Source organism: Palaemon carinicauda, chromosome 20, assembly GCF_036898095.1.
Source record: "Palaemon carinicauda isolate YSFRI2023 chromosome 20, ASM3689809v2, whole genome shotgun sequence".
Classification (NCBI taxonomy): Eukaryota; Metazoa; Arthropoda; class Malacostraca; order Decapoda; family Palaemonidae; genus Palaemon; species Palaemon carinicauda.
Genome location: NC_090744.1, coordinates 18,853,313 through 18,867,371, shown reverse-complemented (window position 1 = coordinate 18,867,371; position 14,059 = coordinate 18,853,313). Strand labels below are relative to the sequence as shown.

The following is a 14,059-nucleotide window of genomic DNA, read 5'->3' as shown; positions in this document are numbered from 1 at the left end:
AAGATTAACCCTTTTACCCCCAGGCTATTTGGAACTTTCCAACCCTTAACCCCCAGGGGTTATTTTTTTTCAAGCACATTTTGCAATATATTTTTTTTTAAATTGCTCTAACAGCCTTAACCCTGGATAGGTACGCTCCTCGGACACCCCTTTAAGGGTATACTCGGACGCGAACGACCCCGACGCCAAAAAAAATTCTTGAAAAATCAGTTTTTGCAGTAACCTCCTTTTTTCTTTTGCCAAAAAAAACTTCAATGAATGCTTAAAACAACTGTAAAGATAAATACTACTCATCTGCAGAAAAACTATTTATTATAAATATTTTAAAACATTAAGTAGAAAAAAAAAAAAGACCTGACATAAAATTCATAAAAAAAAAAGTTTATACATATATACACAAATCCTTTTAGGAATTGATTCTTGAATGTTTAGGACACATCTTGATGTATTTTGGATGAAGTCAGACCCATGGAGGTGAAGATCTGAAATGAGAAAAAAAGGGTAACTTTTTTTTGGCCAAAAAAATTTGTCCAAATTTCATGATTTTTTTTGGGTACCCAAATGAAATAGGAAGTGGCTAATTTTTTTAGGGAATAAACATATGTTATCCTAAAATAGAAATATGTAAAAAAATCTTCATTATTTTGTAAATTACATTTATATCAGGGGGCATATCTAGAGGTAATTTTTTGAGTACTTAGAAATTTCGTAAAAAAATACATATATTTAATATATGATATTTATGCAGGTAAAAATATACCAAAATATCACAAATTCTATAGGGAACAAGAATATATATATATAGGGCAGCTTCGGATGTGTCCACAAAATGGCCGCCAACCACACTGACTCAGACTCCCTAATCTGCCACTTGAAATGTAGGAAGGGTATGTCAATTTCAAGGTGTTATTTACTAATCTAATTATTATTGGATATGCATAAAAATTGTATGGTGGGTTGCTGGATAATTGTCGATTATTTTACGACTATAAAATTAAAATTCTGACCCAAAAAAAATTTTTTTGAAGGGAAATAAAATCGAATAAAAAAAAATGTAAAACAATATAATATTTTAGCTAAAAAAATTTGATGATATTCAATCAAAAAAGAAGTAAACAAAATTTTCCGACAAATAAACATCTAGAGGAATCATTACTCTGTGATAGTTCCTTAGTACGTAGTAATTTTGAAAGAATTGGGAAAAAACGAAAAAATGGCAATCACCGGAAAATCGAACACATACCTATATATACGCCATATCTGGCTAAAAAAAAGATAGGCATGGGTAGCCAGATCATCTAGAAACACTTTCCAACACTATAAAAATATAAGTTTTGCGACACTACTTGCCAATTCCTTACGGTAACATGACTAAGCAAAAAAATGCAAAACAAATAAAAAGGGGCACTCGTGGAAAAATGGCTAACATTCTAATATACGGCATTTCAGAAAAAAAAAATTCAGCCACGTGCTAGGCAAACCATCAAGGCACATTTTCCGACAAATAAACATCTAAATGAATCATTACTCTGTGATAGTTCCTTAGTACGTAGTAATTTTGAAAGAAATGGGAAAAAACGAAAAAATGGCAATCACAGGAAAATCGAACACATACCTATATATACGTCATATCTGGCTAAAAAAAAAAGATAGGCATGGGTAGCCAGATCATCTAGAAACACTTTCCAACACTATAAAATTATAAGTTTTGCGACACTACTTGCCAATTCCTTACGGTAACATGACTAAGCAAAAAAATGCAAAACAAATAAAAAGGGGCACTCGTGGAAAAATGGCCATTCAAATATACGGCATTTCAGAAAAAAAAAATTTCAGCCACGTGCTAGGCAAACCATCAAGGCACATTTTCCGACAAATAAACATATAAATGAATCATTACTCTGTGATAGTTCCTTAGTACGTAGTAATTTTGAAAGAAATGGGAAAAAGCGAAAAAATGGCAATCACAGGAAAATCGAACACATACTTATATATACGCCATATCTGGCTAAAAAAAAAATAGGCATGGGTAGCCAGATCATCTAGAAACACTTTCCAACACTATAAAAATATAAGTTTTGCGACACTACTTGCCAATTCCTTACGGTAACATGACTAAGCAAAAAAATGCAAAACAAATAAAAAGGGGCACTCGCGGAAAAATGCCCAACATTCTAATATACGGCATCTCAGATAAAAAAAAAGACATGCACGTGTTAGCCCAACCATCAAGGCACACTTTCTAACACATAAACATGAAAAAAAAATCAATAATATACGGCAATTCCTTACTACGTAGTAAATTTTTACAAATATTGAAAAAAAAAAAAACAGAAATTGGCAACCGCAGTTAAATACCCAATATACCAATAACTACGTCGTATCTGACAAAAACAAAATCACGCATGGGTAGCCAGATCATCTAGACACACTTTCCAACACTAAAAAAGCAAAAGTTTTACGACACTATTTGGCAATATCTTACGGAAAAATGACTTGGCAAAAAAATGAAAAAAAAATGAAAAAGGGGCACTCGCGGTAAAATGGTCCTCGTGGTGATGAACGACCTTTTAACTAAAAAAAAAATCATGCACATGGTAGCCAAACAATCCACCAAGACTTTCCACAACTGATAACCTATACAAGTTGCACCATTCTACGACAATTTCATAATACGTAATAACTTTGATAATTATGCAAACTACCTTAGAAGGGTAAACTCGGTCGCGCTCGACCCCGACGCGTCTCAGAAATCGGGGAAGGAGTACAGCTACAGCAATGCACATCTGGACACTACTAGAGCGTGTAGGGGAGACACCTCCTGCAGGTCGATCACCCACAAATTCAGTCACGTGAGAAAAACCTGTTTTTTTTTGACGCTCGGGGTCGCAAATGACCCACCGTACCTATCCAGGGTTAATTTTCATCATAAAGAGGTCAGGTTGGTCTCATTCTCTTGGAAAATGCCTGAAGTTTCTTAAAAATTATCAAAATTATGAAAAAAAATGTAAATAGCAGTTTTTTTGCAAGGACGTACGGTACGTCCATGGGGGTAAAGGGATGAGTTTTGTGAAACGTATCGGTACGTCCTTTGGTGGTAAAAGGGTTAACTGGTTCTAAAGTCCCAATATGATTAGTATACTACTGCACAGTGAGTCTTTTGGATAAGATTAGGTGGTTCTAAATTCTCAATATGATTGGTATACTACTGCAGTGAGTCTCTTAGATAAGAATAAGTGGTTCTAAAGTCCCAATAAGATTATACTACTGCACAGTGAGTCTCTTGGATAAGAATAACTGGTTCTAGTCTCAATATGGTTGGAATACTACTGCAGTGAGTCTCTTAGATAAGATTAAGTGGTTCTGAAGTCCAAATATAAGAATAAATAGGTTCTAAAGTCCCAATACAAATTAAGCTCGACATCTAGCTCTGAACCCTCACACATCCTTACACTTGAAGATCCCCAAATAAACAAACACAAATCCAACTAAAAATAACAAAGATAAGATAAAGAAATACTAATAAAACAATATATCATTTAATAGAGTAAGCAAAACATTCTTAATAACCTGGTAACCACTTCATATGAAACCCAACTATTTGACTTTAGTAGCTGGAAATCAAAAGAAACAGGATTCAGGGTACGCCTGCACTAAACCAAAATTTAACAAAATCCTACTTGCAGAGAAGTTGAGGACCTTCTGTAGTTCATCTTTCAACCGCTAGCGAGTCGGGCTCTAGACATCCCTATTTAACAGGTGTAAAACATTTTTAATTTCTTAATTAAAAAGATGTAGACAAAGAAGGAAACATTTTTAATTTCTTAATTAAAAAGATGTAGGCAAAGAAGAAGAAAACATTTTTAATTTCTTAATTAAAAAGATGTAGACAAAGAAGAAGAAAACATTTTTAATTTCTTAATTAAAAAGATGTAGACAAAGAAAAAAGAAGAAAACATTTTTAATTTCTTAATTAAAAAGATGTAGACAGAAAAAACAAGAAAACATTTTTAATTTCTTAATTAAAAAGATGTAGACAAAGAAGGAAACATTTTTAATTTCTTAATTAAAAAGATGTAGACAAAGAAGAAGAAAACATTTTTAATTTCTTAATTAAAAAGATGTAGACAAAGAAGAAGAAAACATTTTTAATTTCTTAATTAAAAAGATGTAGACAAAGAAGAAGAAAACATTTTTAATTTCTTAATTAAAAAGATGTAGACAAAGAAGAAAAAAACATTTTTAATTTCTGAATTAAAAAGATGTAGACAAAGAAGAAAAAAACATTTTTAATTTGTTGCACAGGTTTTTACGATTAAATGTGTTCAAGTTCTTATTCTGGGGATTTAATGTACTGTACCATACCATAAATGTCACACAGCCTACATTTTCATTATACGTTTGTAAAATTTGTGAAATACACAAGGTATGCATTATGTATATTTTAATATATGCCAGAGAATAAATGTTTATATTAAGACAATTTCATCAGAAAAAAAAATCTTAGTATTTACTAATAAATACATACAAGGGGCTATTAGTGCTAAGCCTCGCTTTCATTAAGTAGTATACCTACCTTACAAAAAACTAAGCATACTCTATTGGCTATCTGAGCTACATTTAAATATTTACAATCTAAAATATGAAGTGGGTCTATTGTACTCTGTTATAACATGACATTAACACCAATACAAATTAGATATTCAATGATGGCAAACATTTATTGCCATGTGACAACATATATAAGGGACATTATGTTATTCCACCAATACAAATTAGATACTCGATTATGGCAAACATTGCCATGTGACAACATACATAAGGGACAGTATGTTATTCCTGCCTAAATACTGTATCATAACATTTCTGGTCCCAGTAATAATAACCCAAATAATGTTGCGGATATGAGGATGCACATTGTTTCACAATTCCAGACTAATATACTTAAAAGGGGTATCAATCTTTAAAAAAAATTTCACTGGAATGTAAGCCAACTGGACTTCAGGTTAAATACAATATAACAATAAAGTAATTGTTTTAAAATATCTTAGAGGGAAGGTCAGAATTAAATTGGAATTAATTTTATAGCTTGATAAGATTGTAGTGTATATTATCTATATTAATTGAGGTGGATGTTTATCAATTATACTGGCAAGAATACCTCTGCTAGGTGTGGGCTTGAGTTACTGTTTATAAACAATAACAGGAACTTCGGAGATAAAAAGAGCTTTAAAACTTCAAAAGTTCAAAGTTGGAGAAAATGCTTTTTTGTTGACCAGGCGGACATGAGTTTTTATAGTTTAATGACATATTTGTTTTTGATGTTGTTTATAGTTTATATGTGACATGTCTGTTTTGACGCTGTTACTTTTTTTAGAACGATTTATTGTTAATTTGTTCTCTTCATTTATTTCCTTATTTCCTTTCCTCACTGGGCTATTTTTCCCTGTTGGAGCCCCTGGGCTTATAGCATCTTGCTTTTCCAACTAGGGTTGTAGCTTGGATAGTAATAATAATAATAATAATAATAATAATAATAATAATATAAAAGACAAGGGACTTCTATAAAAAAGGAAACTTCAGGAAATCTTTAGCAATGTCATGAAAGGCTATGTGAACAAGGGACTTCAAGAAGGGATATATCTAGAAGACTGAAGAAATATATCACTAATGTTTATCAAACATCTATAACCTTTGTTCTTTAATACTCAACATTCACTTTACCAGGTCTGAAGTACTTACATATTAATTTGTCTTGCATAGAAAATAGTGAATGCTTAAAGAGTATTACTCAATGAGTATTAATCAAGAAAAATAAGCAGTCATCGGTATTAAAATAAATGGAATGTAATTTTAAAAAAGAGAAAATATCTGGATGTGCTTTTGTGATGCAAATACTTTGGTTGTATTTCTTGCATTTCATGGAAATATTCAAAATATCTGGATGTGCTTTTGTGACTCGAGTAAAATTCATCCCAGTAATATTAAGCTCAAACCAAAAGAGTAGTCTGAGCCGATTACCTCGTATAAATATAGTTCACTGAACCCTTGGATTTTGACATTTGACAGACTGTACCATGGAGTACCAAAATCGCATCCGAGGCGTTCACAATACGAAGTCTTCAGGGGACAAACAGGAAAATAAACATTTTAAATTAGCAATTTTCAAACACTTATCTCGGCGATTTACGGTTGCATTTAAAAAAATTAGTCTATAAAAGAGAAGTAGCTGAATGGAAAAATCAAAATCACAAGAAAAACACATTTTAAAATTGGCAATTTTCAAACACTTATCTCGGCGATTTACGATTGAATTTAAAAAAGTTTTTGGAGTCTATAAAAGAGAAGTAGCTGAATGGAAAAATCAAAATCACAAGAAAAAAACCTTTTAAAATTGGCAAATTTTCAAACGCTTATCTCGATGATTTACGATTGAATTTAAAAAAAAAATTGTTGGAGCCTATAAAAAAGTAGCCGAACGGAAAAATCAAAATCACAAGAAAGAAAAATTTTAAAATTGGCCATTTTTAAACAAGCTTATCTCAGTGATTTACAACTGAATTTTAAAAAGTTTTATGAGTATAAAAAAGTGGTTTTAATGTGAAAAAAAGAGACTAGAATACAGTACCTGTACATTAAAGCAATTAAAAAAATAGCACTTTGAGCTCGAGAAACCTTTAGCAATGTGAACGCCTCATTTGATAGAATAGACTGAACAAGCTTCAGAAAAAAAATTCAGATCAAAGAGACCTACGGAAACTATCATTCACCATCAAAATCAAAAGGAAAAAACATGGGAACTACTTCCTTTAACTTACTAGTACACATTACCTTAAATGAACTAGTCCATTTTATGTGCTTTAATCTGTGTACCTGTAATTAAAAAAGAGCATTAGATAAATATAATAAAATACATAAAATTACAGTATGTTATACAGGTCCTCAACATGCAAACATTCGGAGATACAAATCCAACTGAAAATGATAGAGAGAAGATGAATGATAAACGGATTTTGAGCGAAGTGAAAAATCTATTTTTGGGTGAGATAGCCATGTCGTCCTGATGGAAGGTTCCTATAAGTAGCTTCCTAAAGGTGCGTGCACACTGGCAACATCGTGTCTACCGACATATCAACAACAAAGTTGGAAACCTTACAGTCAACATCGGTACACATATCGACAACAATGTAGGAAACTTTGTCTGCTACAATGTCTGGCAACATATTGGCAACACGCGTCAACTTAGTGAAGCCGTCCACACCTCATTCTAGAGACTCGAAAAGTATGCCGGCGTGCCAGGATGCACTGGCGGCTGCTGCTGCTGCTGTTGTTGTGCTTATGTGTTTACAGCAGAGGAGGCACCGTTGTAGAGTCTGGACGAGACCCTCCCTATTGCATAATAGGAAAAGAGAAGAGCCTTAAAATTTTGCTGTCGGTGTTGTGTGTCTGTCCGGGTATCTCCAACCACATCGACTTGTCCACACCAGGGTTGCCAACATATCACCAATAAATCTCTACCAACATCTCGACAACAATGTTTCGTCAACAGTCTAACAACTTGTTGCCTACAAAGTTGTACACAGTGTTCTCGACATGTTTTGTCGCTAGTGTGGACGCACCTTAAGGAATATTTGACTACAGTGATAGCTTTCAATGCAGTAGGCAAAACAATATATGCAATAACATAATATCTATTTCATATGAAATCCGGCTGTGTTGACTTTTGTACCTGGAAATCATATGCGTGTGATTCAGGATAGGCCTATCCTAGACCAAATTTAACATACAAACAGCTTCTTGAAACCAATTAAGATTGTAAGTTGAGGACCTTTTGTACTGCAATACACACAAAAATGACACTTGCCAGTGAATAAAAGGCAATCTTGAATAAGGTTATGAAAAGCCTTTGCAAAGAGTATGGAAAAAATTTTCTTCTGAAGTAAAAAAAAAGGGATTTTGACGAAGGAAAAATCTATTTCTGGGGAGAGACCTGTGACGGCCGGTGAAAAGGGTCCTTCTTTACACTTTTCTAATATAAATCTTCCAAATATACTAGAGAAAGATAAAAGCATGGAATGCAGAGATTACAACCCTCGCGCGATCACCTTGTGGGTGTCGTGTATTTAACAAGGGCGTGTGAAAACCACTATTCACAGGCTGTCTTCCATTTAGATAATCCCTTCATCAAAGGGGAGGGCCGTGACAGGCCCTAGAGAATACAGTTGGACTACCCCACCGACACCTACTACTCGCGCTCTACAGGTCATCCTTCTGTTTTGGACTTTCCCGCAAGTTGTATTATTTTTGTGCTCGGTGTTTTTGCAAGTGATTGTCGTTAATTCAACATGACTGACGCTGCTACTTCACCTTTACCAATGTTAAGTACCATAGTTTGTTTTGACAGTTTTTTCAGTACCGGGCATTTGTTCTCTTTCCAGTAATGTGGATTTTAATTTTGGAAGAGGCTTTATTCGTTAGGGTCTTAGCAATCCTAAAAAAAATTTTATATACAAAATTTTCTTCTCTTAATTCCCAAATTAATGAGGTAGAATCATATGAATATTTAGGAACTATGATCTCTAATACAGGAACTTTAGAATTTGAGTTTATTGAAAGATTGAAAAAAAGCAAAACAGACAATGGCCAGGTTAAGTAAAATTTGGAAATCAAATTGCCTGAAATTGCATATAAAAATCAGAATATATATCAGTTTAGTGAGATCAATTTTAATGTATGGATATGAGTCATGGTATGACAATGAAACAATATCCAACAATTTTGTAGATTTCAGAACAAAGCCCTCAATAATACTGGAAGTTGAATGGCAGGACAGGATTAGAAATGAAACTATAAGAGAGATTACTCGAGTACCATATGTGGATGAGATTATGGTGAGGAGTAGATGAAGATGGTTTGGGCATGCTCTTTGCACTCCCCAAGAGAGATTAGTTCACCTATCTTTCAACTGGGTTCCACAAGGCACTAGAAGAATTGGAAGACCCAAGCCTGCATGGCTGAGAACTATGAAGCGTGAAGTGGGATATGATGAGTGGAGAAGTATTCATTTAAAACGGATTTTGAGCGAAGCGAAAAATCTATTTTTGGGTGAGATGGCCATGTCGTCCTGATGGAAGTTCCTATAGGGTAGCTTCCTAGGGTATATTACAACTACGGCAATATTCCCAGAGAATTTACCTTAAGGTACCCAGAATTCTAACTCCTGGAGCGAATATCCCTAATGAAAGTACCAGGGATATCGCGAAATATCAGAGGACGTATTCTTGACACGCCACATGGCAATCTGCACCCCGAACAGAGATAACACTTCGAAGGGGTCAATTGGCAAGAAAACGAAAACGAGAAAGAAAAAGGAGAGCCGTTCGCAAGGCTCTCTCTTCTCCCGTTTCGTAAGCGTGCATTGCGCCGATTCTGGCGCCATCTGTATTCCTTGTAGCGATACACGAGGTGCTGCAGATACTGTATGTAGGGAGGGGTCCTACAGCCCTTTCATAGAAAGGGAAGGGCGGGTCCATCAGGACGACATGGCCATCTCACCCAAAAATAGATTTTTCGCTTCGCTCAAAATCCGTTTTTTGGGCTCAAGCCATGTCGTCCTGATGGAAGTATAACAGAGCATTACTGTATCTGTGGATTCTCAGAACGTGCCGTACTCCCCGGAGGTATTTCCCCGGTCGACTAGACCTAGAGACCTAAGATGTTACCGATATACATCTTTTCAACTAACCATAAACCATGTTAGAGCTTCCGGCCCCCTACAGGGAAGAGTCCTACTAGACTCTGGAAAAGTCTTGAAGAGTACATATACCTATGTATGAATACCAGGCAAGCCAATATAGTGGTCTCACCCTATATTAAGTAAAGCATAGTTTGTAAAGAACCACTGCGTCAATATGAAATATCGACCAGTTCTCCGCTCAATACTTGTATTGGACAAAGGTTTATATCCGCATAGGAGGAAACTTGTAAATCCGCCACCGTCCCCTTATGGGATGGAGTCCTCCCGCTAAGGGAAAGCATAAACCAATGCAACATTAGCTTGCATAAAGGAACAATCTATTAGAATTATCCCAGATAAATATACATAGAATGAATGCTCAATTATACCAATAAATTGACACAGGTGAAGGAGACGCAAGGTTCTCAAGAACAAGTTTATTCACAGACAATAAATAGACAGGTTAACAATTATATATATATATAAATATATATATATATATATATATATATATATATATATATATATATATATATATATATATATATATATATATATATAAGAGGAGGATAACCAAAACTTTAAGCATAAGTATGATAGTAAACAGAAACTTGTATATCTGAAAGAAAAACATTACAGTGAACCCTCGTTTATCGCGGTAGATAGGTTCCAGTCGCGGCCGCGATAGGTGAAAATCCGCGAAGTAGTGACACCATATTTACCTATTTATTCAACATGTATATTCAGACTTTTAAAACCTTCCCTTGTACGTAGTACTGTTAACAAACTACCCTTTAATGTACAGAACACTTAATGCATGTACTACAGTACCCTAAACTAAAACAGGCACAAATATTAAAGGTGATTTTATATCATGCATTTCCTAAACATGCTAAAAAGCACGATAAAAAATGGCAACCAATGTTTTGTTTACATTTATCTCTGATCATAATGTAGAAACAAACTGGAGGTAGAGCTTTGCTAATTACCCAGACATATTTCCCATACTTTTCCCTTAGAACTACATCACATCTTCCTACTTTAAATATATATATATATATATATATATATATATATATATATATATATATATATATATATACATACCTACATATATACATAAATACATGCATACATATATATATATATATATATTACTGTATATATATGGGTTATGGAAAAAATCCGCGAAGTGGTGAATCCGCGATGGTCGAACCGCGAAGTAGCGAGGGTTCACTGTAGTGCCACTTTTAACATACCGAGGTATCAAAGTCATAAAAGTCTGTATTACTAATCAGTCACATTAGCGTTAGAAACGCTCGGCACACGTCTGCACTTATGCTAGGTTCACCTTTGGAAGTGGAACAGTCAACGTGGGCAACTCGGTGCCCTCACTTAGTTTGTAGCACAGTATGTAACTACACACTCACCCTGGAATTAATCGTCCCAATTAAAACCACTGTTCCTCGCAGAGTTAAACAGCAGGGTTAACGACGCAACCCACTGCTACCACAGATCTCTTTAGTTGCTCCACTTGCTTCGCATAGTGACGGAAGAACACTCTGGAAGACTTCCAGCCAGTGTATGAACGAAGATGTTCAAAATCCATACAATTAAAGAAATTTAAGGATGTGGCAACTTTCCTCGGATCGTGACCAGCGGGTGTACTGTCAGGATCCGCTCTGCGAATAAAATATGTGATTTTCGCCCTGAGTTGTTTCAGTGATAAATTTGAGCCTGACGTTTCTCCCCTGAATAGTTGACCACCCTTGAAGTCTGAAGTTCTACGAAGATAGACCTTTAGGCATTCTACTGGACATAGAGATGCATCTTCTTTCAGAGGGCAGATTCTCCAGGGACCGCACCTGTTGGTGGGTAACTTGTTCTTGGCGAGAAACGTAGGATCCGGAAACAGGTTCAGTTCTCCCCCATCCAGGAACTGAACACGACCTTCCTCTCTCGAGAGGGCTACAATCTCACTAACCCTGGCCCCGGACGCGAGTGCAAATAGGAAAATAACTTTTTGGGTCAAATCCTTTAACGCACACTCCTCATTGTTCAACAGTGAAGCGAAATGAAGAACTTTATCTAAAGACCATGAAATGGGCTTTGGAGGTGCTGAAGGTCTGAGCCTAGCGCAGGCTTTTGGAACTTTATTAAAGATCTCGTTAGCAAGGTCGACCTGGAAGGCATATAGAATGGGTCTTGTCAAAGCAGACTTACACGTTGAAATCGTGTTAGCTGCCAACCCTTGACCATGGAGGTGGATGAAGAAAGATAAGCAGAAGTCCGTCGAGATCTCCTGCGGATTCTTCGCCTTGACAAAGGCCACCCATTTTCTCCAAGATGACTCATATTGCCTTCTAGTAGATTTGCACTTATATTCCTCTAGGAAGTCTATGCTGGCTTTCGAAATCCCGAAACGCTTTCTCACCGCTAGGGAGAGAAAATCATGAGCTGCAGGGTCCGGGTTTTCTGTAATGAAGCGCAGACAGTCGACTTCTGGACTCGCTGGGTCAGAACTGGATCTGGTAGCGGTAGAAACTTCAACCGTAGTTCCAATGCCAGGGGGAACCACACGCTGTTCGGCCACTTGTGGGCCACTATTGCCGCTACTCCCTTGAAGGATCTCAGTTTGTTGAGGACCCTCAACAGAAGGTTGTGAGGAGGGAACAGATAAATCCTGGACCATCTGTTCCAGTCGAGGGACATCGCGTCCACTGCTTCCGCCAAGGGGTCCTCGTACGGGGACACGTACAGGGGCAACTTCTTGTTGTCTTTCGTCGCAAAGCGGTCTATCTGCAGTTCTGGGACTTGACTCAAGATGAAGGAGAACGATCCTGCGTCTAGGGACCATGCCGACTCTATCGGTGTGAACCTGGATAGAGCGTCCGCTGTCACATTGCGGACTCCTTGAAGGTGAACTGCCGACAGGTACCACTTCTTCTTTTCCGCCAATCGGAAGATGGCCAACATCACTTGGTTGAGAGGTGGCGACCTTGATCCTTGTCGATTTAAGCATCTCACAACTACCTCGCTGTCCAGCACCAACCTTATGTGGATCGAGTGACGCGGGGAGACTTTCTTTAAGGTAAGGAGCACTGCCATAGCCTCTAGAAAGTTTATGTGAAAGGTCTTGAATAGAATGGACCAAGTCCCTTGGGCCTTTTTCCGATGAGAGTGACCTCCCCACCCCTCCTTCGAGGCGTCTGTGTGAATCGTCACCGACGGGGGAGGTGGCTGAAGAAGTACCGACTTCTTTAGATGTCTGGCTTGAGACCAAGGCCTGAGAAGAGTACGTAGACGAAGCGGAACTGGTCTTCTCAGATCTCTTCGCGCGTTTGATGCATAACTTCTCCAAACTCCGGTTGCATCCTTTAGCTGTGCTCTTAGCACCGGGTCTGTTACCGAAGCAAACTGGAGAGAACCCAGTACTCTCTCCTGTTCGCGTCTTGATATCCTTTCGGAATCTAGAAGTCTCTTGACAGAACCAGCTATCTCCTTCCTTTTCTTCGCCGGGATGGAGAATTGGTGTGACATTAGGTCCCAGTGGATTCCCAACCCCTGGAACTTTTGAGATGGAGAAAGTCGAGACTTTTTTCTGTTGATCTTGAAGCCTAGATACTCTAGGAACTGGATCACCTGCAGGGAAGCTTGCAAGCATTCTGTCTTGGATGCTGCCCACACCAGCCAGTCGTCCAGGTAGGCTACCACCTGAATTCCCTTTAGGCGTAATTGTTTGAGAGCTACGCTCGCAAGTTTCGTGAAGATCCTTGGAGCTATATTTAGCCCGAATGGCATGGCTCTGAAGGCGTATAGTCTTCGTTGTAGCTTGAACCCTAGGTAGGGGGAGAGTCGACGGTTGATTGGAACGTACCAATAGGCGTCTGACAAGTCTATGGAGACGGTATATGCCCTCTTGGGCAGTAAGGTCCTTATGTGTTGCAGTGTTAGCATCTTGAACTTGCAGTTCACTATGAACTTGTTGAGTGGCGACAAGTCCAGAATGACTCTGAGTTTTTCTGAGTCTTTCTTGGGAACACAAAACAGCCTCCCTTGGAATTTGATGGACTTCACCCTTCGGATCACTTTTTTCTCCAACAGTTCTTGGATGTACTTCTCCAGAAGGGGGGTGGAGTGTTGGAAAAACCGAGGGCACGGGGGTGGAGTGCTGTACCAGCTCCAGCCCAGTCCATTCTTGAGTAGGCTGTGGGCCCAGGGATCGAAGGTCCACCGATCCCGAAAACTTTGAAGTCTCCCTCCTACCGTTATCATCTCACTTGGACTGCTGTCCTGAGGTCTTGCCTCCCTGACCGCGACCAC

General features: G+C 37.4%; 1 protein-coding gene across 6 annotated transcripts in view; it reads right to left on the bottom strand.

Annotated features, from left to right (window-relative positions):
- Positions 1–3,523: 3,523 nt before the first annotated feature.
- LOC137660172 (androgen-induced gene 1 protein-like) overlaps positions 3,524–14,059 on the bottom strand; it is a 187,748-nt gene continuing 177,212 nt past the window's right edge. For 5 of the 6 annotated variants that reach the window (XM_068394867.1, XM_068394864.1, XM_068394865.1 and 2 more), the window contains exon 6: positions 5,517–6,873. In XM_068394867.1, coding sequence (XP_068250968.1) covers positions 6,842–6,873 — 32 coding nt within the window. In that variant the 3' untranslated portion in view covers positions 5,517–6,841. Of the gene's footprint in view, positions 3,749–5,516; positions 6,874–14,059 lie in introns of those variants that run through there. The other variant, XM_068394863.1, reaches the window with a different exon arrangement.